At 37.1% G+C, this 27471-nt stretch overlaps 1 protein-coding gene across 1 annotated transcript; it reads right to left on the bottom strand.

The window, feature by feature from the left end:
• Nucleotides 1-3624: 3624 nt before the first annotated feature.
• On the bottom strand, nucleotides 3625-26865 carry LOC127839715 (patched domain-containing protein 3-like). The gene is made up of 13 exons (XM_052368099.1): nucleotides 26808-26865; nucleotides 25381-25553; nucleotides 19519-19767; nucleotides 17997-18174; nucleotides 17408-17563; nucleotides 16655-16776; nucleotides 13795-13959; nucleotides 13436-13561; nucleotides 11290-11434; nucleotides 10822-10937; nucleotides 10144-10287; nucleotides 8988-9518; nucleotides 3625-5445 (listed from the first exon to the last, which is right to left on the bottom strand). Exons 1-12 carry the CDS (start codon nucleotides 26863-26865, stop codon nucleotides 8994-8996), a joined length of 2157 nt encoding a protein of 718 aa, XP_052224059.1. The 3' UTR covers nucleotides 3625-5445; nucleotides 8988-8993.
• Nucleotides 26866-27471: the final 606 nt, after the last annotated feature.

Genomic DNA, 27471 nt, shown 5'->3' with positions numbered 1-27471 from the left:
AGTCGAAATAAACTGTCTATATGTCTGCTGTTTGCTCTTTTGTTAAATAGTTCACACATCAAACATTTTTTCTTCATTAACTAATATAGACAGACAATTCGAACTTTATTCGAAGCTCACCGGATCTTTAAGTTGTGTTCAATTTGATCAGGAACTATATTATACTATGCTGTCCGCCGCAAACTGTCGTCCATGATTAGCTTGTGCTGACTGCTTATAACGGACACCACTTTACGCACAGGCATTGTAGTACGATCTTAGCTCATCACGTTAGTATGTCAATTGAAAACAAAACCACGAACTTAACAAGTATTAACATGAATGCGACCAAGCTCTGGACAAGACCTTATTAATAATGCAAACGCGTGATACGTCAATATCTTAAATAAAATGAAGACCTTTCCATTTCCGACTGTTTTATTTGTATTTACATAGAGAATAATAGGTTAGTGTTGATTATAGATCAGGTTTATCATGCGAGGCTTAGAAAACAAAAAGCACGAGCCTTGGCGAGTGCTTTTTCGTTTTCGTGCCGAGCATGATAAATCTGATCTATAATCAACACTAACCTATTATTCTATTTATCCCACTTTTTATTCAGTAAACTTTTTTTATTTAAACAAAATAAGTTTTCATGAGTGTTTGTCGTACTTTGATAATGACTGTAGTGTAACCAAGGTCAGTGTATTACTCCGCGTTCCAAAAATAACCGCTGATCAAATAATCATTTTTTTAAATCAGAATATCGTTCTGTAACAAAGTGTCGAGCGTTATTAATTACAATTTTAATCATATTGAATTGCAAATCTTTAAGTTTTATGATATCAATATGACATTAAGTTGTTATATACAAGGAACTACATTTGTTTACAACGTAGCCTAACACCACACACAATTCACTTTCGATATCAAACTATCGAGTCGATCATGAGCACAGGTGGTTAGCGTGTGGCTATGATATTAATTAGTGAAAACATCATTTTGAATGATAAATAATCATATTATAACGAAAAATTAACTTTTCTGAAAAAAAATATTTCACTATCAAATATATATATAACAAGGTATGCAACTCAAAATCAGCCCAAAACGGGGTGCATCGCTTTGAACAGCCATATCTTCATCAATTTTTCAGCGATTTTCACGATTTCGGTCTTATTCAACGCAGAAATGAATTTCCTTTCTGGAAATGTATATGTCTTGCAATATTTTTACAAATGCTGGGTCAACTTTTAAGAAATAACACGATACACAACACGCATGACCCAGTTGACAGTGATCATGCTGTCTTTAAGACTGAAATCTTCACGGAGTAAAGGGCAACTTCCCTATAAAGTTCATGTAGTTCGATACCATAATTCAATAAAACGTATGAAAAAACATTATTACCGTTCTTGTCGTTACATTCTGCATCAAGACTAACTGTCCAGCGCCGTTTGAAACCTTTGTTTACATACATTTCAACTAACTGACATTTTAAACATACGAGTGATTTCATTGGTCCAATGCGGAGGTGTGTCTTTACAACTGGAGATTTCATTCATAAAGAATACATGATCACTGTCAACTGGGTCATGCGTGTTGTGTATCGTGTTATTTCTTAAAAGTTGACCCATTATTTGTAAAAATATTGCAAGACATATACATTTCCAGAAAGGAAATTCATTTCTGCGTTGAATAAGACCGAGATCGTGAAAATCGCTGCAAAATTGATGAAGATATGGCTGTTCAAAGCGATGCACCCCGTTTTGGGCTGATTTTGAGTTGCATACCTTGTTATATATATATTTGATAGTGAAATATTTTTTTTCAGAAAAGTTAATTTTTCGTTATAATATGATTATTTATCATTCAAAATGATGTTTTCACTAATTAATAGCATAGCCACACGCTACCCACCTGTGATCATGAGGTGCACAATATTTGCTTCTTTGTTATAATATGTGGTTATTTCGTGACGAAATAACAAAGATTACTTGGATTTAAGCTAATTATATACATTAACATTTTGAATGTTGAAAGTGGCACCAAAGAATTGTGAGGCAAAGTTGTTCGAACTAGAGAAAGACATTTGCTGGTGAAGTGACTGGGTGGGGCGAACATCAAGATCAACTTGTTCGACGGTAGACAGTGGTTGTCTAGGCTGCATTTCGGCCATAGTTTCGGTGCATGAAGGTGAACAAGAGGAATCTGTTGGATTGTAACATTTACTGGACTGAGCAAGAATGATCACTTTTGCTGCTGTTCAACAGATATGTTGGAATAATTGGTTATGGACTGGACATTTTTGTGCCCTGTTATGGCCATGGTTTCAGTGGGTGGAATGTTTGCATTTCGAAGTTTTTGGACCAGTAATTTGCGAACTGAGTGGTTCGTTATTCTCTTGTGCTTGAGAAAGCCGGCGTCTTTTGCCATGGCCTTCAGCATCTGACCTAACTTGTTGACACCCAATTGTTGACGCAAGAATCACCGGGATGCAGTGTCATTTGTGCGTATTGCCAGGTAGAAAAGATGCTTTGAAGAAAAATCAGATGGACGCATATCCGAGTACAGCTTGTAAATGAACACAGGATTTCTTGGTCCAGACGATTGTTTTCTACGGTCAAAGGGGAGCAACTCGAACTGACTTCTTCAAAGGGGAGCAACAACAACAGAACCTATTTGCATAGTGTTAAATTTACCTAATACTAGGTTTTAATGACAATAAATGACAAACAACTCGTTTTGCTACTTTCCTTTGTTTTAAGGTCATTAAGATTGACAAACATTTGAGATTGTTTTTATTATTGATGCACTTGGCAAATACAGGTGACGAGGTGCGTGGGAAAAAGTAGTCCCGGTTCGGCAGTTGATGACGTCATTTCGTGCCATTGATTATAGCCTTGCCGTTTATTATAGATGAAATTTAATCAACGGGGAATCAACCGATTTCGCTGTAAAAGTGGGATAAAAAAAAGATCTGACACTCGTTGTCATTTCATACCATATTTTATTAAATTCGTCCAGGAAATTCGTTAGTAAGCTCGGCAAATTCCTGAACTCGTTTAATAAAATATGGTAGGATATGACAACATCGTGCCAGATCCTATAATATATATTATTTTTTGTTATTGTTGACGTATATCTTATGTTTTTATTTGTTATTGTTGACGTATATCTTATGTTATTATTTTTCATTGTTAACATTCATCTTATGTTACTATTTGTTATTGTTGACATATCTCTTATGTATTATCTGTTATTGTCGGCATACATCTTTCGTTTAAATACATATTCGGTTAAGACATACAAACTGCGGTCCTTTTACATTTATAATTATAATAAATGATAATTTATTTCAATTTTTGAAGTTTTCATTTCAAAATTTAACTTTACATACGTGTATGTGATTTTTACAAAATGTTAGAAATTATGTGATATTTATACTAACATACCACATGTCAATTGTATTCGCTACAATATGTACTTTTATACCTTGTATATAACGAAATTAATCACGTTAGTATGTCAATTGAAAACAAAACCACGAACTTAACAAGTAAATGAATGCGACCAAGCTCTGGACAAGACCTTATTAATAATGCAAACGCGTGATACGTCAATAACTTAAATAAAATGAAGACCTTTCCATTTCCGACTGTTTTATTTGTATTTACAATTGAGAAGTCGATGATATCAACGTTTCAAATGATTAAAACAATAAAACAATAAAATAGCATCAAGCAACGGGTAAAACATAAACGTTCAAGAGAACCACATTTCATTGAGCATAAATATAACTGAAATCTTATTTTTAACATAACATCATTTATAAATTAATACGTTAAATTATTGCATAAATTAATTTATGTAAATAAACTGTACATATATATATATATATATATATACAAGTAACTTTACACACTATAGAATGTGTCACAGAAGTATGTGCATATAACTTTATATGTATATGTGTATATATGTGTTGATGTGTCGTATTGTGAAGAAGACGTTCCAAGCTGTTAAGGTGCATAACTTTATATCAGCCGCGCTCTAAGTAAACGGGACTTACGGCATATGCGTAAATTGTCGTCCCAGATTAAGCCTCTGCAGTCCGCACAGGCAAATCATGGACGACACTTTCCTCTTTTATGGAACTTTTCGTTTAAAGGAAGTATCTTCTGAACGAAAATCCAGTCTCAGCGGAAAGTGTCGTCCCTAATTAGCTTCTGTGGACTGCAGTCGTCCCTAATTAGCTTCTGTGGACTGCAGTCGTCCCTAATTAGCTTCTGTGGACTGCACAGGCTTATCTGGGACAACTCAGTGGACTGCACAGGCTTATCTGGGACAACTCACGAATGTCGTACGTTGAAAAGTGTCGAAATATTGTGTCGGACACGTTTGTAATAGAGCCTGTATAAAAGGACATAACTTGAATTGAGTAATTGTAAACGTAGAAACATTGAATATTAGTAATTAGAGATTTCAGATGTACAAAAACGCAAGCTCGAATATTGTACGATGAAGCGTATTTGAGTACATCGCGGGACACGTGGTGCGGACAGAGCGAGAGACTGAAGGACAAACAGACGTCCGTGGTGATTCCAGAAAACCCTTCTACTTCGTAGCTGATGGTGGTTTCATAAGCAGACTGACAGTCGTACCAACATGAGTTGTAATGAGTTACAGCACTTCACATTGTATAGCACTTTACGCATTTCTCAGACAAACTTGTATGTGCATTATTTCAAATTATTTTTGTTTAAATACACCACTATGAAAATGTTTGAAATGACCTTTCGAGGCAATTTATGTTTTGCCTCAAAAATATATGTGCAAATGTTTTATTTTGATTGTCAAAAAATACTTTCAGTGCTTCGTACTCCTGGATTTGTTTCAATGAGTCCACCGCTTTTCAAAAATTCAACGGTACTTTTGAACCCATTTATGCCTAGCGTCTTGAAAAAGGGCCTTGGAAAATAGCGTAGACCCAGATGAGACGCCGCATCAGGGTCTGCGCTGTTTGCTTAAAGGAATTTCTGTAAGAAATATTCTAAATATAGAAATAAATATACTAGACATCCCTAATTTTGAAAATAAATTGATACAATTTAAAAGGATTGGAGAGTCCACTAGGCATAAATGGTATAATCTAAATAGATTTCACTTTTTTGAACGCGCTCAATGTGGTAGATCTTTAACAAAAAAATACAAAATACACTTTGTGAAAATATTTAACGCATTTTTGTTATCGAACGTTGACATAAATGACGGCATGGGTAAAGATCACATATGCGTGCTTGCTTCCGGTTTATTTCCATTGGCTGTTGAAGAGTCACGTGCTATACGGGATATCTCGCTGGCACGCTGTATAGTCCCGTACTGAATATGCGTGGTGTCGAGTGCAAAATTGGCGTGCACGTTGTTTAGACTAGTTTTCCTCTCGCCATCGTCGGGTAGTATATGCTAAAAATATAATATACTAGAAATGGCGCGGCAGAGGCCGACGCGTATCCCCACGCCGCATGTTTGACCCAAGGGCGCCCCAGGGTTGATCATGGGGCCATGCATAGTTGAGATTGACTGTATTGTCATAAGAGAAGTTCAGTATCAATTAGAAGTGAATGGGTGTAAAAATAAAGAAGTTATAGTAAAAGGCAATTTTGGGAGGGTGTGGCCTATGTGGGCGGGGTGCCCCAGGGTTGGTAATGGGGCCATGCATAGTTGAGATTGACCGTATTGTCATAAGAGAGGTTCAGTATCAATTTGAAGTGAATCAGTGTATTAATGAAGAAATTATAGTAAAAGGCAATTTTGGGCGGGTGTGGTCTATGTGGGCGTGGCGCCCCAGGGTTGGCAACGGGGCCATGCATAGTTGAGTTTGACCGTTTTGTCATAAGAGAGGTTCAGTATCAATTTGAAGTGAATCAGTGTAGAAATGAAGAAGTTAATGTAAAATAACCTAAATTTTTTTTATAGTAAATGGATTTTTTTGGTGGGTGTGGCCTATGTGGGCGGGCGCCCCAGGGTTGGGATTGGGGCCATGCATAGTTGAGATTGACCCTAATGTCATAACAAAAGTTCAGTATCAATTTGAAGTGAATCCGTGTAGAAATGAAAAAATTATAGTAAATGGAAATTTTTGGTGGGTGTGGCCTATGTGGGCGGGGCGCCCCAGGGTTGGGAATGGGGCCATGCATGGTTGAGATTGACCGTATTGTCATAGGTGAGGTCCAGTATCAATTTGAAGTGAATCGGTGTAGAAATAAAGAAGTAAATGTAAAATAACCTAAAAAAATGAGTGATAATTTCTGACGCGGCCCCACCCCAACCCCTATAACTTTTGACCCAGGGGTCAGATCAAAATTCCAAATAGTGCACCGTCGCACATATGCTCATAGCTACCATGTGTGTAAATTTCAAGGTTCTAGTGCTTTTAGTGTAGGAGGAGATAGTGGCCAGGACGGACGGACGGACAGACGGACGGACGGACGGACGGCGGAGATCACCACAATATCCCCACCTTTTTTTCAAAAAGCGTGGGGATAAAAAGTAAGTAACAGTCACCTATATTTTGCAATTGCCTTGAATAATGTACTTGTTGGCTAGAATGACCAGTGGTATTTGTAAATAATTCAACATGCAATGTAGCTTAAATATGTTTGCCAATATCTTCAATACTTTAACACATTTACGAATTAAAAGCTCCGAAATAACCAGTATGTACAACAAGATGTGATGGAAAATGTGCGAATATATACACACGCACACACACATTATGATGTGCAATGAGGCATGGGTGCTTTTTTTTATCTTAACATTAGTTTTCTAAATTAATAAAGTCGTTCGGCATTATTTATAGCTTTAGTTAAGAACTTGTTATTTGGTTAAAGAGACTTGTTCACAGATCGTTGAAATCACAATATTCCAGCTATTTGTCACAGATTGAAAAATATAAGATACATCTGGAAGCGAAATATTACTAGTAAGCCAGTCTCATTCTGAAAATACATTTTCTTATCAGAGTCACCGTCAAAAGCAATTTATAAAATTACAAAGCGTTACAAACGCGAAATGATAGAACAATTTGGAGTACTTCTGTTGTTGTCGTTATATTTTGTGACAATACGTGGATTTTTTATATATAAAGTATATATTTCTTGACATAATGTAACATCCCGGATACCAAGTGGTAACGGGCATTGTTTTAACCAAAGGTCAGGGGTTCGAGCCCAAGAGATTTTTTGTTTTCGTTTTCTGTCTTTAACTCTAATCTTGTAGTACACTGCGGCTCTACAAAGCCGATGTTAACGTTTCGTTTCGTTTCTTTTAATAATACCCCCAGCACATTTGTTATAATGTGAACAAGAGGTATAAAGATGAGTTACAAAACAATTCAAGTATAGGTCAAGCTGTATGGGTAAGGTAACACATACAATATTATGTTACAACACATTTACTAGGATGATATACACAAATCGCATAGGACCAGATCAAATCCAGATAATATTTGTATATAAATACAAATTTATACAAATGCTGCAAGAAAATAAGGGTGCAACGACATCCGGTATTTTATCATCAGTATATATGTTATAAGCATTACATAAAGCTAGCAGCAAAATCATCTAGAAACAATATCACCCAGGTGTACTTTTAAAATAATCTAAAATAGTCTTTATAAATTTTACTTAATTACAAAATTTTGATCTATCTGTTTTATTCGTGATTGTTTTAAAAAGTATTGCATTTTTAGGTAGTATGTCTAATGTATGGGAGTAGTTGCTGTCGTTGGTTTGCAAAGAAAGGACAGTTCAAAATATAATGGAATTCATCGCCAATTTCATTTAAATAACACAGTTGACACTTTCTTAGGTTGCGTTCACTATTTTGCCAACGGCCCTTTTCAATTGGCAGATGGTGGTTACACATACGGAACTTTATAAAGTATGGTAAATAATAAGCAGGTACAAACTCAAAATAATTCTCTAGTCCAAACGTGTCTTTAAAAATTCGATAGTTGAGACATTTAGGCGTTGAATTTACGTGTATCAATATCAAGCATTTAATGATGAACTTCAAAAAGTGCCAAAACTCTGCGAACAAGTAACTACAAGTATTAGCGTTGGCAACAAATATGAAACATGTTCTATTTTAAGAATTAATATACTACTGTTAAAATAAAGAACAAAATATTTGAAGTATTCTAACTCGTTCATATACACAATGCATACACGCATACAGCTTGATTACATCATAAGCACACGACATTGTATACATGCAAGTACACACCTAAGTTGATACTATATGGTAACGCAACCAATACAACGAGCACATACTGTCGACGACGAAGATATATGACTGCATACAAAATACTGTGATTATCGATGCAACCATATTCGCAGTTTACAACTTGAAGAGTTAATATAATGACTATGCAACTTTAAGAGTTAATATAATGACTACGTAACCGAAAATATGTTCAATTAATTTAACTGGATTGTACACAATGTCAAAGAGAAGTACAAAACAGTAGAGTTTAGTTAAAATTACGTTATCAAGAAAAACAGTATATCTTTGTTTGTGGATATATTCAGAGTTCGAATAAAACGCACATATACATGTAGGGCCATGACATTACAAGGGACTGAAGCGAAGCGGCGAGTACTGTGTCAATAGTATGTTAATAATTAGTTGCAAAAGCCAGCTACAGTGCACATTAAACTATACAGTACATCTCAGAATCCATAAAAACTATCTCACGACAAAACAAAAAGATTTTTAAAGACAACGTTCACAAACGTGTCGAGGACATCGTAATGCTTGTGCTAATGAGAGCGCTAATGCTGCAAAATTTCTCCGAAAACAGTTTTATTGTATGTAAAATAGTACTACAGTTAGGAAAAAGAACATTCACAGCGGAAGTAAATGATGTGTTTCGAGAGAAGACTTTTGTTTTGTTGTCATTCATGGATTCGAGACGTGCATGACAGGACAAGCTGCGATACCTTTTCTCACAAGTACGTATTTTGAATCGAATCATCACCCACGTAATTTGTTTTACAGCCGTTCTCGTCAGTTAATTGTACCTCACAATCACCAACATTTGCATGTTGTATCGCTTCAGATTTGGTTATCATATTTCCATTGTCTTTGCACTCAGTTTCATATTCCAAACATTTGTCTTCGGTTTCAACTACCCCAACATGCTCAATCGAGTCATTCCTGTTAGCACCCTTCTTATTGTCTTTCCCTTTCTCCACACCGTTTGCCACATGCGCATATCCATTAACCTCTTTACGTTCTACCATGCAAGTAAATATTACTTCTAATGGTGTGTTACGACCATTTGTTTGTTCTTTGCTTTCATTTTCCTGATTGTCTTCTATCGTCGTTTTCGCATTTAAATCTTCAACCGCGCACACTTTGTCTGACATTATTTTTGATTCTCTTGAAGTCTGATTCTGCAAAGTCGAGTTGACTGTTTCCGTTTGTATTGTGTCTTCAGTGTTCTGAACATGGTCACTAGCTGCCACATTCTGGTTAATACCGACATCAACATTATATTATGGACCATTATTTATTTTGAAGAAATAACTGTTGTTATTGATAATAAGAGTGAAGGATAATGACGATTACGTCATGAGAAAAATGCTGAACAAGTCGCAAATGCACGTATAAATAAGGAATAATGTTACTTTGTTGATCATGATAAAGGAAACGATTAAAGTAGGAACTTCTCAACCGATCAATATGAATGGATACGGCGTTCATTAGGGAACATGAGCAAGACGTTAAAAACATAATGATTGCAATGACGATAATTGTAGAAGTAAATTATGATGTATACGATGAATATGAAGCATTGAAAATTTAGAAACTGACGACGAAGAAAATCTAAATGAAAACGATGATGAATGATGTAGGGGCACATGATGATGATGATGATGATGATGATGATGATGATGATGATGATGATGATGATGATGATGACGACGACGATAATGGTGGTGGTTGTGATGATGATGATGATGGTGGTGGTGGTGGTGATGGTGGTAGAGGTGATGATGATGATGATGATGATGATGATGATGATGAAAACATTAGAAGATGATGATGAAAATGATGGTGATGATGGTGGTGGTGAGGACTAAAAGTGCTCACCAGCTCCAAATTAGGCAGGTAAGCAGATGTAACGGTCCCCTCGGGGCCCGCGTTGAAGTAGGGCGAAGGGCCGATAAGGGCCAGCACCACCGGCAGGAAGAATATGCCTTGCCAGAGGCCGTAAATGACCACCATGATAAAAACCTGAAGATGTAAATGAAAACCGTTAGCATATCTAGGACAGAAGCATCGGCGGCATAGATATATACATGTATGAATCTCGCTATTGCAAAACGGGGCTTAATACATGTGCGTAAAGTGTGGTCCCAGATTAGCATGTGCAGTCCGCTTATATGGCATTTTTGTTTAAAATAAGTCTCTTCATAGCAAAAAAATCAGTTAAGGCGGAAAGTGCGTACTGCAAATGCTAAACCGTCAATTGATTCAGAGCTTTCAAAATCGTTTAATCGACCCACCGTAAACGAAATAGTTTTTTTTACAATTTATCGTGCCATATCTATCTAATTTATATACCCATCCGCAACCAAATATTGTCCTACAGTCGAAAATTCGTAGCTTTAAAATGGTTAAATCGGCCGATCTTCGACCAAAGCTTTGTAATTTCGAGGTGGTCATAGCTGGTGTAATTTATTCATCCTCATCATACGGTCAATTGTTTTAAAGCTCTCTATATGACCTCACTCACTGTCGATAAAATCGCGCAAACAGATGACTTACTGCGAAGAATGAGGAGAGACTTCGCCCGAAGATGAGCACAAAGAACACGAGGAAAGTGGAGGCCGCGCCGTGCCAAACGGCGGGCCCGATCTGGCGTAGGGTGTTACTGGCGCGCTCTGAAGGCATATACGATTATTCTTTAACTGTATTGTAACTGATGCGCAGAGAACGCTAATAATGGTCTAGTGTGTTCTGTCTGGTCAAGTGTGTTCTGTCTGGTCAAGCGGCAGTAAAGATTAGGTGGAGTTATTTCAAAACAAGAGCATGTAAACATAGAAGGTTTTCAACGTATTTTCTTAATGATCAGTATCAGACACTTTACAAATCACTTTTTTCTCCGTGAATAAAAAATCCCCTTTAAAATTAAAATCTTTCTGAAATATACCTCTACCAACTAAAACACTGCTACCAACACTAGCGTTTGACTTTACAAAAACCAGCGCATGCGCATGCATGCTACACACAGACCTTTTCTTGTTCCGGTGAGAGTCATGAATGTGTAGCCGATGTGGGCGGAGTAATCCACGGCCATACCGATGGAGATGATGAGTAGAACGACCAGATTCACATCCAGGTAGAACCCCCAGTACTGCAGTGTGCCCATGATGTTCACCTGTAGTTGACATAAGCCTCGTTCTGGCAAAACTGGGCTAAATGCATGTGCGTCAAGTATCGTCCCAGATTTGCATGTGCCGTCCGCACAAGCTAATCAGGGTGACACTTTCCGCCTAAACTGCTTTTCTTTTAGAAGACACTTCAATTAAACGAAAAATTCAATAAAAGCAGGAAGTGTCGTCCCTGATTAGCCTGTGCAGTCTGGATCGACACTTTGTGCACATGCTTTATGCCCTATTTTCCCAAGACGGGCTCATATTTAGATTTGGCAAGGAATGGTCAGAGATCCTGAGGAAAATCTGGTACGAGTCACATTTAACCCATTAATGCCTAGTGGACTCTTTATTATTTCCAAAATTAGGGATGTCTAGTATATTTACTTCTATATTTAGAATATTTTTTTACAGAAATTCTTTAAGCAAATAGCGCAGACCCAGATGAGACGCTGCATCATGCGGCGTCTCATCTGGGTGTACGCTGTTTGCCAAGGCCTTTTTTTCTAGACGCTAGGCATAAATGTGTTAAGGAGACACATGAATATAACAGGGCACTCATGATTTTGTTCAGTAATTAAAATGTACATTTTACAACAACCATTCGTACATGTTAAATGCAAACCTTGTGTGAATTACACCCAGGAAAAATCACAAGTATTACGACAAGTTAAAGTAAAATAAAACGTTTGAACAAATGTCAAGTTAATAGATAATGTAAAACTTGATGATTGCAATGAGGAAGAAAGCTTAACATTACAGAGAACTCATGTGCCATATTTACAGAGAATGCCATTAAGATAAAGCATCTTCAGTAGTGGATGCGATCCATGATCATGCACAGCAGACGAATAATAAAACAAACTCTAGTTGTTACTTAATTATCTAATTATTAAACTATGTTTAAGAGTTACAAATTGGACATTTTAAGTATCTAAAATCATTTTAGATTTTTGCGACAAAACATCCAATTTATTGACAGGATGCTGACCTGTAATTGGAGGCCAAGAACACTGCTATTGAACGAGTAAGTCATATTTAAATGGCCAAACTAATATACCGAAATGATGCACGAAAAAAGACTTTGTCATTTCGTGCTTCATTTCGGTGTATCAGTTTGACCATTTAAATATGACTTACCCTTTCAATAGCGGCGCTCTTCGCCTCCAAATACAGATCAGCATCCTTGTAATCGATTAGCCATGACGTTAATCTGCGGCCAAAAGACAGCACAATTCGGTGAATAATGGCTTATTTAGCGCCTACATATTCTTGGATAGAAAATGGAAACACTATGTGTTAACTTTATGTTTTCGGTCAACATCACTGCGCAAATTAATTACTTAATTATTACTATATAACAAAGGGGGTAATCACGCAACAAACAAGCGTGCGACGTCCGTGCCGAGAAAGGTATTTTTCGCCGTTTTTTTTACACTACATTTCTTTTACTAACTGTTAAAATGCCGCACACCTGCCATCCATATCATAAAGAAAGTATTAATCGTTTATATCGTATTAATATTTGCTCTATGTCTCAACATTACACGCTGCGAAATTTCGTATACTAGCGGGTCACACAATAACAGCTTTCGCTTAGAAAACTCGCAGCGAGTAAAGTCGAGATAAAAAGCGAATATTATTACGAAATAAACGCTTATCACTTTCTTGCTGATATGGCATGAAAGAGAGCGGCAATTTAAAATTAAGAGAATTAATAAAGGGTATAAAACGGCGAAAAATACCTGTCTTGGCATTGACGTTGCCATATGTTTGTCACGTGATAAGTTTAATTATGATTTTTTATCGAATTGTTGCAAAATATCAAACGCGAAAACACACTCAATGACGATCAGTTAAATGACCATGGAACCACATGGCTTGCGCTTACTTCGATGAATGTCATACGGTAAAGGTTAAACACGAATTTGTGTAAATAAACACGCCATCTCGTGCATATATGTGTTATTTGTTCATGATTAAATTGTGTGTCACATCAAATTTACCGTTGTCAAGGCAACGCAAACCAAAACAAGGAAGCTCGTCAAGAGGTCAACTATGAGAAGAAAGGTCGTCAGGAAAATGGCGACGCCGGCGAGAGCGAAGTTTCGAATGATCTCGTCTTCAACGTACTGAAAATGTATTGCGATACAAAAAAAGACAACTTGTAAACATTTTTTTTTATAAAAACTGTGTCATTAAGCAGAATTAATCATAAAATATTATAAATATAGGCAGTATATAGACTTCATTAAACAATCAGGTACACAATCCAGTGCACTTGTGAAAACGTAATAATATCTACTATAAATGTATGTTTTGGCCAGCCTATCAAACTTGAGTAAAATCCGGATGAAAAGCATACCCGGATAACTTCGGTGAAGATGTGGAAAACGGAATAGCAAAAGCATTTTCCGTCGCCGTTGAGTTCAGCCGTCGTGTCGTCTGCTATCTTGCGAACCACTTCCATGATGTGCTCGTTTTCCCAGACATCCTGTGAGACGATCTGCTGCATCGGAAAGTACGTCCACTGCAAAATGGCGCATTAATACGTTTTTTTTACGGGAAATGTAATAAAATGAAGGGAATTATTTCTTTCCGCTACATCAATTCTGCCACAAGACTTTTAAGGATTTTTTTCCTGTCCACAATAGCATTTTTTACAAATGACTCGAAGCGACGGCTATAATTTTCTTTTGCTATAACCAACAGCATTATGGGGCGGCTTTTTTTTCACGTCAACAATTGGATTAAATGAAAAGAGAGTTATTATTACCGTTCATTATTACACGAAATTTTTTGGGTGAGCTTTTATTTCCCTTCACTATAACAAACACCTTGATAGGACTGCTATTTTTACAGTTTACTATAACAAAAAACATGAAAGGACAGGTATTGTTTCCAATAGGCCAGCTAGTATTTCACTTCACACTAATAGAGAACTTTATTTGCCATCTAGTATTTCCCTTCACCATAATAGACAACTTTAAAGTTCAGCTAGTATTTCCCTTTACAATCATAGAGAACTTTATAGGCCAGTTAGTATTTTCCTTCACCATAATAGACACATTTATAGGCCAGCTTGTATTTCCCTCCACCATACTAGACAACTGTATAGACCAGCTTGTATTTCCCTTCACTATAACAAGAAACTTGATAAGACAAATTGATAAGACAACTAATATTTCTGTGCATTATAACATACAACACAAAAGGACGGGCATTATTCCGTTCACTTTAACGCAAGTATTATATGCCAGCTTTATGTCCATTCACTATAGACGCCTATACATGAATAGGTTATCATTGTTCTCGTTCTTTTCAACAAACGACTAGAACGGTTGGCTATTTTTTTTCTCAATAACAAACGACATGAAAGATTGTCTATAATTTATGTTTTCTTAAACAAACAACTTGAAATTATGACATTATTTCATTCACTCAAATAAACGCCTTAAAATGACGACTTTTAGTTGTGTACTCTTTACTAACGACTTGAAAGGACGGCTATAAGTTATGTACTCTTTACAAAGACTTGAAAAGACGGCTATAAGTTATGTACTCTATACAAACGACTTGAAAGGACGGCTCTAAGTGAAGTTCTCTTTACTAACGACTTGAAATGACGGCTATAAGTGGTGTTCTCTATACTAACGACTTGAAAGGACGGCTATAAGTGGTGTTCTCTTTACTAACGACTTGAAAGGACGGCTATAAGTTATGTACTCTATACAAATGACTTGAAAGGACGGCTATAAGTGGTGTTCTCTATACTAACGACTTGAAAGGACGGCTATAAGTTATGTTCTCTATACAAACGACTTTAAAGGACGGCTAAAAGTGGTGTTCTCTATACTAACGACTTGAAAGGACGGCTATAAGTGGTGTTCTCTATACTAACGACTTGAAAGGACGGCTATTAGTGGTGTTCTCTATACTAACGACTTGAAAGGACGGCTATTAGTTCCGTTCTCTCTCACAAACGAGATGCAAGGACGCCTTTTAGTTCCGTTCTTTCACAAACGACATGGAAGGACGTTTATTATTTCTTTTCTCTATAAGAACGACATGAAAGGACGGCTATAAATTATGTTCTCTATAACTTACGACTTGAAAGGACGACTGCTGATTATGTTATATTCAACAAAAGACGTGAAAGGAGGGCTTTTATACGTTCACTTTAACACTTTGAAAACAATGCTTTATTACTGCAAGAAAACGTGCTATCATAACTAATTCATATTTAAATTCAGGCGGAATAACAAAGGAGAAATTCTGCATCATGTATTTTAGAAAGATACACGCGAGGGTATGCTAGTATGATACTAGTTGTTTTGAATATAAAATGCAAACTCAACTTCCTATCAAACAATTTACATGTTCATTTATTGGTAATTTTCATAAGGGATAAACTTATTATAATATTTATGTAAAAACTTTCGATATCCCTTCCTCGTAATATACATTTTATTGTAAAACAATAAACTTATTGTAAAGTGCACAGGTTTATAATGGAGTCATAATTTATGAAGTAAGCGCCCATATCAATTCAGTCGAATCGCATTTACACGACTATTAATAAGACCGCCCCAATCAATCGAATCATTAAATTTGCAGCATACTCTGTTAATCGCATATTGAAACAAGCAAATTGGTTGAATTGATATCCCCCGCCATTACACTTCTGGACACAAAAGTTTTCTGGACACAAACAATCATTTTTTCAAGATACAAAGGGCCATAACTCCGTTATTATCCGATGGTGTACAATGCCATTTGGCGTGCATCCTCTTCTTATCCATAAATATACTCATACCAAGTTTCAATGAAATCCGCCAAAGCACTTTCAAGATATGGCTCCGGACACAAAAGTGCCGGACGGACGGACGTAAAGACGGACGGACGGAAAGACGCACGGATGGACGGACAACGCCAAAACAATATCCATCCGCCTATGGCGGGGGATGAAAAGTACAATGTGGACCTGTATGAATCAACTTTTCTTTTCTATAATCTCTGTAAAAATTCTGCTTACAATCGTTATTGTATAATTCAAACATAATTTTTGCTTTTAATAAATATAGTCAAATCTACCGAACTACGACCAATGTTCGTGGAACACCGTAATTTTGTATACCGGTATTCACGATTCTCACACTCGCGACTCCACTGTACATATTGTTGTCTTGTCAAATTGTAAAGCGTTCACTTTCTTCCACTAATACCTTAATTCGCGGTACCGGGTCGTCCGTGAATTCGATGTATTTGCTGAACGAAGCACCCATGGGGTTCTCAATAAACTTCTTCAACAGAACGTAAAACTTGTCCTCGTCGGCGGGAAAACCAGCTGAACATAACATGTTTACATAAGACAAAGATCTGATTGCGTTGAAAAAACTGTTGAAACGATACAAATTAAATTGAATTGTTCAGTAGGACCTTGGCACAAAATGACTTAAATGCCCACATTATCACCTTAAGTTATTTAAATAACGTTTAGTTAAAAAAAATAGTGATCTTATTTACCGATGCACTGCTTCTAACTTCTAAGAGCAATGATACAGCAAAAAGAGTCAAGCATCCATTAATGATACAGATTGACTCTACATTCGTATGCAAACATAGATCATGACCATAGCTAACGTTCAATCAGACCTACAATTCAATTCAAATCAAATCCTTACATTTACTTCGCATTTCGATCAGAGGACGCCATATGAGGTTATCTCTTGTAATATTAAAGCAGCAAGTCAGAGCACTGCTTTTATAGATGTTGTCGACCAACTAGAATCTTGCTTTCATCGTTACGTGAATGTGGAATTATTCATGATACCAAAAATTATATTTAAAAAATCAAACTCTAAAATGTGTTCACATGGTAAAAGTAAATATTTGGGTAAGAAGTATTACAGTTCGCAGTCATCATCAGAGCTTTGTGTTGCTAGTGTGGCCTGTGCAGGCTGGTAAGAACGGCTTACCTTCGTTTTTCGGCTCGAACATATGGAAGAGTCCGACATAGGTCTTGAAGGTAGGAATCCAGTTGGCAACGAGTCCGTACATAATCACCGAACTGTTGGCGTACTTTTTCGCCATGTGATCGATAATCGGAAGGTTCTTGTGGTAGTCCATGGGACCTGCAAGGGAAATAAGCGTGCTTGTACTCCATTCGCAAACTCCGTACAGTGGTCTACCCTGGTGCGCTACTAAGACATAGGGTCGTATTGCGTTTTCAGCTCGGAAACTACTAAAAACTACTTAAAAGTACTCCGGGTACTCTTAAGTTTACTACAATATACCATGGAACGACCAATACGCATAGCGGCAACAGGCCACACTCCGGGGTACGTTTTAGTATATTTTTCTTACCCCGAGTAATTTAGAATACATCAGAGTTTGTTTATGTTAAAATTTTAAAATCACGTCCTTTACAATTTCCGCGTCACATTACTACCTATGTACGACTTTTGGTGAAAATATAAGGATGGTTACTCATAAATATTACTAGCTCGGACAAATATAATTGACGCCATTAAACTAGTTTTTATACAAAGCAATGCACTTAATTACCGCAAAACGTCTGTATGCCCGGACCCTCGGCGGTGAAGTAAAGACGCTGCGACTCGAGGAACGCGCGCGTGTAGGAGTCTTCCGGAAGTGACTTCTCTAGCTCGTAGCCCTTCTTCATAGTGCTGACCCCCTTAGCCATGACCCCCGCTAGCACGATCGTGATAACTATCACAAAAACCTAGATGGAGAATAAAACGAAGATATTTTAAGCCGCGTTATGGGAAAACTGGGCTTAATTCATGTGTCACAGGCTAATCGGGCGGGGATGGCACTGTGCGCCTGAAATTGCGTATAGAGGAGACAAAAAAACTCCCTTAAAACGGAAAGTGTCGTCCCTGATTAGCCTGTGTGCGGACATAATTTGAACAAATTGTGTAGAGGATCTCAAGATGATGCAACATACGAAACATGTTATCCATGGTGTCAGACAGGAGTTTAAAAGGTTTTTCCTATAAGTCAATGTAAAACTGGTGATCCTTGAAGCGAAGCCAGCTTTGAACCTATGCGCATAATTAAAAAAAAACATTGCATGGAACCTAAATAGCAAAACACGTCATAAATATGAAAGTCATGGTCTTTGAGGTTTCAGATAACAATTTTTAAAGATTTTTCTCATATAAGTCAATTAAAAACCGGTGACACTCAGGTGAGGCCAGTTTTGAACCCTGAGACATAATTTAAACAAACTGTGCAAAGGACCACTAAGTGATGTTACATGCCAAATAGGAAAGCGTTGGACTTTGTGTTTGCAGACAATAATATTTTTAAAGGTTGCTTTGCCTAACTCTTTGTACAAATACGTTTGTCCGCAGAGGAATTTTTTGTATCAAACTTCTAAGAGGACCACTATACAGTATTACATTACAAATTCTAAGCTTTTGGGCTTTGAGATTTCAGAGATTTGTTGAATTCTCGTTCTAATGATTCAAATAAGTGACCACCAGGGCGGGGCAAATTTTGACCCCAGTGGCATGATTTGAACAAACGTGTTTGAGACGTCCAATATACGTTGTTACATAACAAATACCAAACTACTGGCCCTTGCTATTTCAGAGCAGATTTTTTGAAGTGCAGTATAAAAATATACGAACAACAAGTTACCTCTAGGACTGAGTCAACTTTGACCAAATGGCAATGATTTGAACAACATTTGTAGAGGACCACAATTCGATGTTACATACTAAATAAACTCTTGGCCGTTCGGTTTCAGCGAAAAATATTTTAAAATCCGCTTTTTTGACCGAGTGTCCGTATTAATCAACGACCCTGAAACATGTGTAAAACTTTCACAGAGGACCACACAAGGAACATTCCTGGTGTATCAAATTATGTCCGGTGGTTCAATAGAAGATGAAGTTTGAAGAAAAAGTTGACGGAAGGATGAACATACTGACGGAAGACGGACAACACGGTCTCATGTTAACTCGCCATAAGCACATTGTGCTCAGGTGAGCTAAAATAATTCAGTTTTAACACACTAAAAATGAACCCTACAATAAATACCACGTCTTGTTATGCATACCATTCCAACTTTCGACAGAATCGCGGGTGCAAGGACGCGCTTGATTATTGCGTGTATTACATTCTTCTGACTGCACGCAGGTACCATCCACTTGTTGTCTGCTGTGTACTGTATGCAGGGAATCAGCGCGTCACGGCGCGCCTCCACGCGGCGCGCGTTCGAGCGTGAGGCATGCCGGAAATACTGTCGACTGCATGAGGAAACAGAAGAGGATGCCGAAGGAGCAGTAGACGCAGAATGACTGGAGCACTGGCATTTGCTGACAGAACATAGGATATGGTGTTATTTTTTGGTGTTATATATTAGCTTGTGTAGGGATACAAATATTTTTATATTTCGCGCTTGAATGATCAAACCGATAAAACATGTTGTTATATTGTTTGTGCTTTTAAAAAAATCATTTAACGTTTTACGGTTTTCCAGTAAAATAATGATTTTTTAAATCAAAATGATATATGTTTCTGAATATCATCATTCAGCTAAAACATATTGTATTTTACTCTTGACTTGTGCTTTCTGTAATTATCAGTGACAAAGAGTACCTATTTAATAAATAGCTTTTGTATCAATTCTGAAATAATGTTTTATTTTTAATTTATTTCTGCAATTTGATACAGTAAACGATAGTGGTTTAAAAAATAATAATTTTCTATTTTCAAGTGTGATTATTTATTCGATTTTATAAAAATATACATTTGAAGAAAAAAATAACCCAACAATTAAAACGCAATTTAAGCGATTTAAAGGATAATAGAGTTTTTTTTTCAAAAACAAAAAACAACAATTTACTTTAATTTGAATGTATATCTGCCAAATTTAAGAGCCTGTACTCACATTGGCTTCCTTATTTTGGTAGTAACTTAAATATCGACGCTGTAAAGCTCATCAACGTTGTTCACAACTTTACTCACACTGATGAGGAAATCCGCATAACTGACCGTTGATCGAATTGGATCCGCTGACGTAACGAACATATTCTAGTCGAACATTAAGGCGTTTGCTATCACGTCGATCGCGAGCATTTAAATTTTGCTATTTTTTCCGCCTGTGCATAAACGATGGAAACATGGTTCCCTTAAATGAAAAGCAATACATGTATCGAATATCATTAAATAAAGTTAAAAGAAACGATTGTATATAATTACCCCGAAGCCATTGACACTCCCGGAAAAAAAGTGGCGCCTGTGATTAATGACGCCATGGTACGATCATTTAAACATTAAGTCATTAAACTGGGAAAGTTCAAGCGACATTCATATTTTAGTTATCGGAGTTAAAAAAGGGATATTTAACTCTGTCTAAATCTGCCGCAGACATATTTCTTTTTTTACATTCGTCTACAAATTAAGGTAAGTCAACTGCAAACGTTTTAGCGAGATTCGCACAGAATATCAAGAGGTGTTAAATAACTCAAAAGTTTTGGGACTTCACACGCCATATTGGAAAAACAGATACACGACAAAATTCTGCAAAATACTCGTTGTAACCAAAATTCCTTTTTAACGATTATCTGCCACATTCAACTGTGATAGCTTAAGCGAGATTCATCCAGTAGTTTAAAATAAATTGAAAACATTTTGACGTACGTATGGACAGACGAGTGCTTTATGCCTCTCACTCGGTAAGGAATACAAATGCACATTTCACACACAGACAAGCACGCACGCACAAACTAAGTTTGGCCTTAAGATGTATGTTGAGTCGGCGAACGCTGCTAATTTTTGACGATGCTGGAACAGCATCGTCCAAGGTTTGATAACCATCTAAAAAATCATAATGGCGACCTATGTAAAAGACCGAGCCAGTCCGATTGAGATAACTCGATTTTTTAGGATTACTTCCCTTTTGCATTCGCCACTGCGTAGGAGATTGCTCGTCATTGATAACATTCTCCTAGCAGAGTTGTCGTTCGTGTTTCAGGTTACAATATAGTAAAAGATTTCCTACACAAATTCAATGTAAATGCAATAACTTTAACGAAAAATAAAGTCAAACTTTTGCGCATAGAGACCCTCATAACCATACCTTTTCTCGAAGAGCATTCCAAGCCGAATTGATTTAAGCAATAAAAAAGATAGGTCACGCGACATGTAAGAAAGAACTCGCCACGAATCAAAAGTCACTGTTTTACGGCCATCTATTTACCGGCTTCTATCCAGTTCATGAGGGTTTCCCGCCATCTGTCAAAGTCTTATGTAGTCTCCAATCTTCAGATAAAAGAGTGAATTTCTAGTAAACAACAATGTTTTCCCTGCCACATGCATACAGAAATATACTAAAATAAAGTCATGGCAAGTGACCCTACAGAGAACCGTGTCTTCAAATAAATGATGTTCATGTTTTTAGAGAGTATAGCATTGCACTCCAAAAAGATTTAGTATATTGTAACCTTCAACATTCAACAATGGCCGCCCCCGTGAGAGTCTCGATTCAAAACTTTCTTACTGCATAAATTGACTTGTTTCGCTATTTAGAAGCTGTCATTTAGGATATATGAATTATTTATTCACTAAACCTCCGCTTATGACAACAATAGTTGGAATTCGAAGGATATATACTCGATTGTGAACGAAGGACTTTCTGGATCGTAACAGCTTGACACGGCAAAACTGGCATACTGGTATTTTTAGTTATCAATGTAAGTCACATTGTGCTTTATAAATTGTATTCAAGCATTTTGCGACTTATTGAATGACTATGATACCCGATATCAACATTTTATCGGGGATTTGCAGATCACCAAGCTGTCCTGAAATTCAACATTGATTTCAAACTCTTTACTGGTTTGTACTTTTTCTTAGTGTTAGTACTTTTTATCATTTTAAAGTTAAATGAACTGTGTCACAGTAAAAGAGACATTAAGGCGATTGTGGCCAGTTTGGATCTAGATCAGCCTGCAGTCGCTTGAAAGCTGATTGCTTAGAAGCGTTTTTCTGACAATAACAAATAATTTAATTGGATACTGATTTGACTGCGCTTTTCCTGTGACCTGGCTCAAATAATAGAATTGTCATTAATCAAATTATTTATTTTGAACATTAATCAATTGTTTTAATTGTCCCTCGGGATCAATGACTCCAGTACTTTCCTGTTGAGAATTGATTATTACTGCTAAAGGCGATGCTAGGGGGCGTGAGAGATGTTGCACTTTCCATTATCGCTCGATTTTTTTATTGTCGGCTCGGGTACTACGTACATGTACCCCGGGTACCCTTAAGTATACTTACATGTATCCCGGGTACGGTAAATATACTAAAATGTACCCGGGAAATTTAACCCTAAATCAGTCGTTGTCAACTATTTTTTTGTAATAATTATATATACACATTTATGTCAATTTTCTGTAGAATGGCCTCTATATTATCGGAACACATACTCAAAAAGCATGTTGATGCAGTGTTTTTTGAAGAGAAGTGTGTTTAAGATAATCGATTGCGCGTTTTACGACATCGGATTTTGGGCGCTCATACAACTCGGGTACAGTCTAATATGGGCCGAGTACAATTATGTTTATTTACCGTACCTGTGGTACATGTAAGTATACTTAGAGTACCCAGGGTACATGTAAGTATACTTAAGAGTACCCATGGTACATGTAAGTAGTACCAGAGCCGACAGTGACCAATCAAGCTCCATTATCCCTCATGAACCGACTCAAAAAACCGAGTCGGCAATATTTGACTTAATTTTTGGTTTGGTTGCTCTTGAGGGATCGAAAATTTTCAGAATCTTCCTAAAAGCCGTACGGGTTTGTTCCCAGAAGCGACATTGAAAACTAGCATACTTTGTTATCTAAAAGGCTGCTAAACCTGATATACAATGATAATGTGAATTTTCTCTCACATGATGTTCATCAGTCATATTATATAAAAACTTACAGCAGTAGTAAACAACTGGACAATAATTTATGAACGCATCTTTCATTTGTCTTTGACACTTTGATTTTGACATGGCCTAGATTTAAATATGTGACTGGACTTTACCAGCACTCTTGTAACAGAGCTAAAGTTTAAATATACCATTGAAGATCACCTAAATCCAGATTTGCTATTATAGACGTGTGAAAAGTTTTAAGGGTGTGACAAGTAAGCAAAAATTGGTCATTACCCAGAGGCCACAACTGATCTATTACTGTATGAAAACAAGAAAAATCAGTGCCTGATTTAGATTTCCTTAGATAGTTCAATAAAAACTAATTTCATAAGCCTGGTAACAGTTTAACGGTAATGCTACCAATGTGTCACACCAGGGCCTTGAATTTGAAATCTACGACATGCATGGTCATTTCTTCATGAAATCATGACACAAAATTGTATTTTAAGTCCTTAATTGACCTGGCTATAGTTCTCAGATTATTATAAGCTCAATCAGTATATTTTTATCATTATTTATGCTTTGTGTGTTGTGAACATATACACAATCATGCAGTTACATGATAGCAATAAATAATATCAAAGCTACCCATACTATAAAGGTCATTGACAAAGCCTATGGTCAAAATGTGAACACAATGAGTGTAATGCCCTCTCGTGCCAGCAAAAACAACACGTTGACAGGTTGTCATTTTTGACAGTTCTACTTTCACTTTCATTTTGTGATTTCAAACTATTAACAGTTATGTGGCTGAGAAAAATATCGCCATTGCTTTTTATGACCCCGGTAGGGTGGCCTATATCAGTTGAACTGTCAGTCAGTGTGTCAGTCTGTCCGTCCGTCCGAAAACTTTAATGGCCATATTTTTTTTTAAATATTGAACATAGCAACTTGATATTTGGCATACATGTGCATCTAATGGAGCTGCACATTTTCAGTTGTGAAAGTTGAAGGTGAAGGTCATCCTTCAAGGTCAAATATAAAGCGTCTGTCTGTCTGTCCGAAAATTTTAACATTGGCCATAACTTTTTCAATATTGGCGTGCATGCGTATCTCATAGAGCTGCCCATATTGATTGGTGAAAGGTCAATGTCATCCTTCAAGGTCAAGGTCAAAGTTCAAATTTTGCAATATTGAAGATAGCAACTCCAACTTCGGCATGCATGTGTATGTCATGGAGCTGCACATTTTGAGTGGTGAAAGGTCAAGGTCATCCCTCAAGGTCAAAGGTAAAATATATGGCTTCAAAGCTGCGCAGCAGGGGGCATTGTTTTTCACACAGCTCTTGTTTAATATATTTTCTGCACATTTCTTAAAAAAAACTTACATCAATACACGATTCTTCGTTAATTCAATTATTCCTGACAGACTTGTGTACATATTTCGCTTACATTTTTACGCGCGTAGGTAGGACCGCATTACCGCTTCTGAAATGTGTATTCATACTATTGCCTTCGAGGAACTTATCTGATGTTTGACGGAAAAGGGCCGAAAATGTGCGAGTGTGGGTCAAGTTCCACAAAGGTACTACTTTCCCGTTCTCCCAATTTTTTTTCCGTACCTAAAATTTTTCGTACCCAATTTTTTTTCGTACCCAATTTTTGTTCCGTACCCAATTTTTTTTCATCCCCAATTTTTTGTTCGTACCCAAATTTTTTTCGCTCCCAATTTTTTTGTTCCCAAATATTTTTTCGTACCCAAATTTGTTTTCATACCCAATTTTTTTTCGCAAAATTTTTGTACCAATTTTTTTTTTCGTACCAACATACACAATTGTGGTGATTGTGGTGATGTAGATAAACTTAACTTGATGCTTTTATATCCATCCTCTCAAAAGCATCGTCACACCAGTACTGTCAGTACTTTGATTTTTACTGAAATGTGTTCGTTATGCTGGCGGGATCCCGTTTGTTGAACGGTGAGTCATGCGGATTTGCTTACAAGTAAGTTTATTGCACTGGTCGAAATTCGCTTGTAAAGCCGACTTACCGTCGTAACTCCACTGGCGAACGCGACTAGGTTCGTAAATGACGTCACGGTGACGGAAACACCCGCGTGCTGCATCGTTAGTGCCACGCGCTCCTCGATGGGTTTGTGCAGGTGGCGCTTGTTGACACGTTCCCATGTGGTTAATATTACAAACGCGTCGTCCACGCCCACGGCTGAAAAGTGAGATTCGAAACTGGTGATTTATATTCAGAGGACCCGTGAATTACAAGTATTTGTTTGCTTTCGGTGTATTACTTGTCAAATAATGTTCTCAGTAAAGTTAGAATAACACGAATGCTTTCGCGATTAAAAATATGTAATTTTCTAATTTTACGTGGGAACTTCGTAATACACCAGAAGCAAAGCAATTTTCTTTTTCAAAATGTTGTTCATCATTTTTTTTTCATATTAGTTACTTTTACGACGTTTTATAATCGTACAATGATGCGTAGTAATTGGGTCAAGGAATCAACATAACGTCGCTATGCTGGATTTCAATAAACATTTATCCGTTGATTTGAAATGTAATTTGTTGGAGCTGCTACAGGCCCTTACAAAAGGCATCGCGACTTTGACCACTTAATATGAGTCCGCCTCACCCGAGCAGTAACTAAAGGTAACCGTTACACAAACTTGTAACGCAGAAGAGTTATTGTAAACAATGTGACAATATAGATGTATTTAGAGTTCAGAGTTTTCTGATCATATTACTAAAAGTATGACTAAGATTTGTCCAAGCAAACATAGCTATACGGGACCCATCAGGGACTCATGGATTAGCCAAAATTATCCCATATGAATCTATTATGGACATCTCATATGGGTCAACATGTCTGATTGTAAAATCAATGAATGCAGCACAGTTCATAACGATCAAGGGAGGTGATTCACTCGATAAAAAGTTGTCCCTTACTGGGAATATTGTCATGAATTATTCGTAAACTATTAAAAACATGTGTTACACACAAACTGATCATAAGAAATAAATCTTAAATATACTCCACAATAGAAAAGAATACAAAAAAGTAGAAAAGTTTATCGTACCGCTCAGCAAGAATATTACGAATACCGAATTCGACCGCTCCGTCTTTATTTTTAACACAGTATGCGTTTTGTGCTATGTCTTTTGATGTTTGTTAGTATGCTGAGCCTCGTTCTGTGAAAACTGGGCTAAAGGAATGTGCGCTAAGTTCCGTCCCAGATTAGCCTGCGGAGTCCTTACAGGCTAATCAGAGACAACACTTTCCGCTTATACTGGGTTTTCGTTAAAAAGAGACTTCTTTTAAACGAATAATTCCATAAAAGCGGAAAGAGTCGTCCTTGTGGACTGCACAGGCTAATCTGGAACGACACTTTACGCACATGCATTGAGTTCAGTTTTCCCAGAACGGGTCTCAATTTATTCTTTCAATGTAAAAGTGCCCTACCTAACAGGAGGAAGACGAGCGCCTGATGTGGCGCACCGAACAGGAATCCTGCCGCCATGCCGATACCGAAACAGGCACCAGTGGAGAGCGCCACACCTAGAATTGCGCCGATAGCCAGATAGACCTGTGAGATAACAAGGGACACGATCTGGGAAAACTATGCATAATGCATGTGCGTAAAGGTTCGTCCAAGATTAGCGTGTGCATTCCACACAGGCTAATCAGTGACGACAATGTCCGCATTTATAGAATTTCAGTTAATTGGAAGTCCCTTCTACACGATAATCCAGGTAAGGCGCACTGCAAAGCCTTATCTGGGATAAAACTTTACGCACAATCACTACGACAAGTGTTCCTAGAACGAGACTCACAAGGGACTGTGAATGCGTGTTATCGGCGTATTAGAGGTCGTTTTGGTATAACATCCGTTATCATCAGCACCATTATTATTAGCTGCAGCATCACCAGCTACAACTGTTGTTGTCAAAATCGTCTTGAGTATCATCGTCATAATTATCATCTACACATTATACTTATCATCTACACATCATCATCATCATCATCATCATCATGATGATGATCATCATCATTATCATCATCATCAGCGGCAGCAGCAGCATCAACATTATCATCATCATCATCATCATCATCATCATCATCATCA

Source organism: Dreissena polymorpha, chromosome 7, assembly GCF_020536995.1.
Source record: "Dreissena polymorpha isolate Duluth1 chromosome 7, UMN_Dpol_1.0, whole genome shotgun sequence".
NCBI lineage: Eukaryota > Metazoa > Mollusca > Bivalvia > Myida > Dreissenidae > Dreissena > Dreissena polymorpha.
Note: the sequence above shows the minus strand (reverse complement) of the source record. Positions and strands in the feature narration are given on the sequence as shown.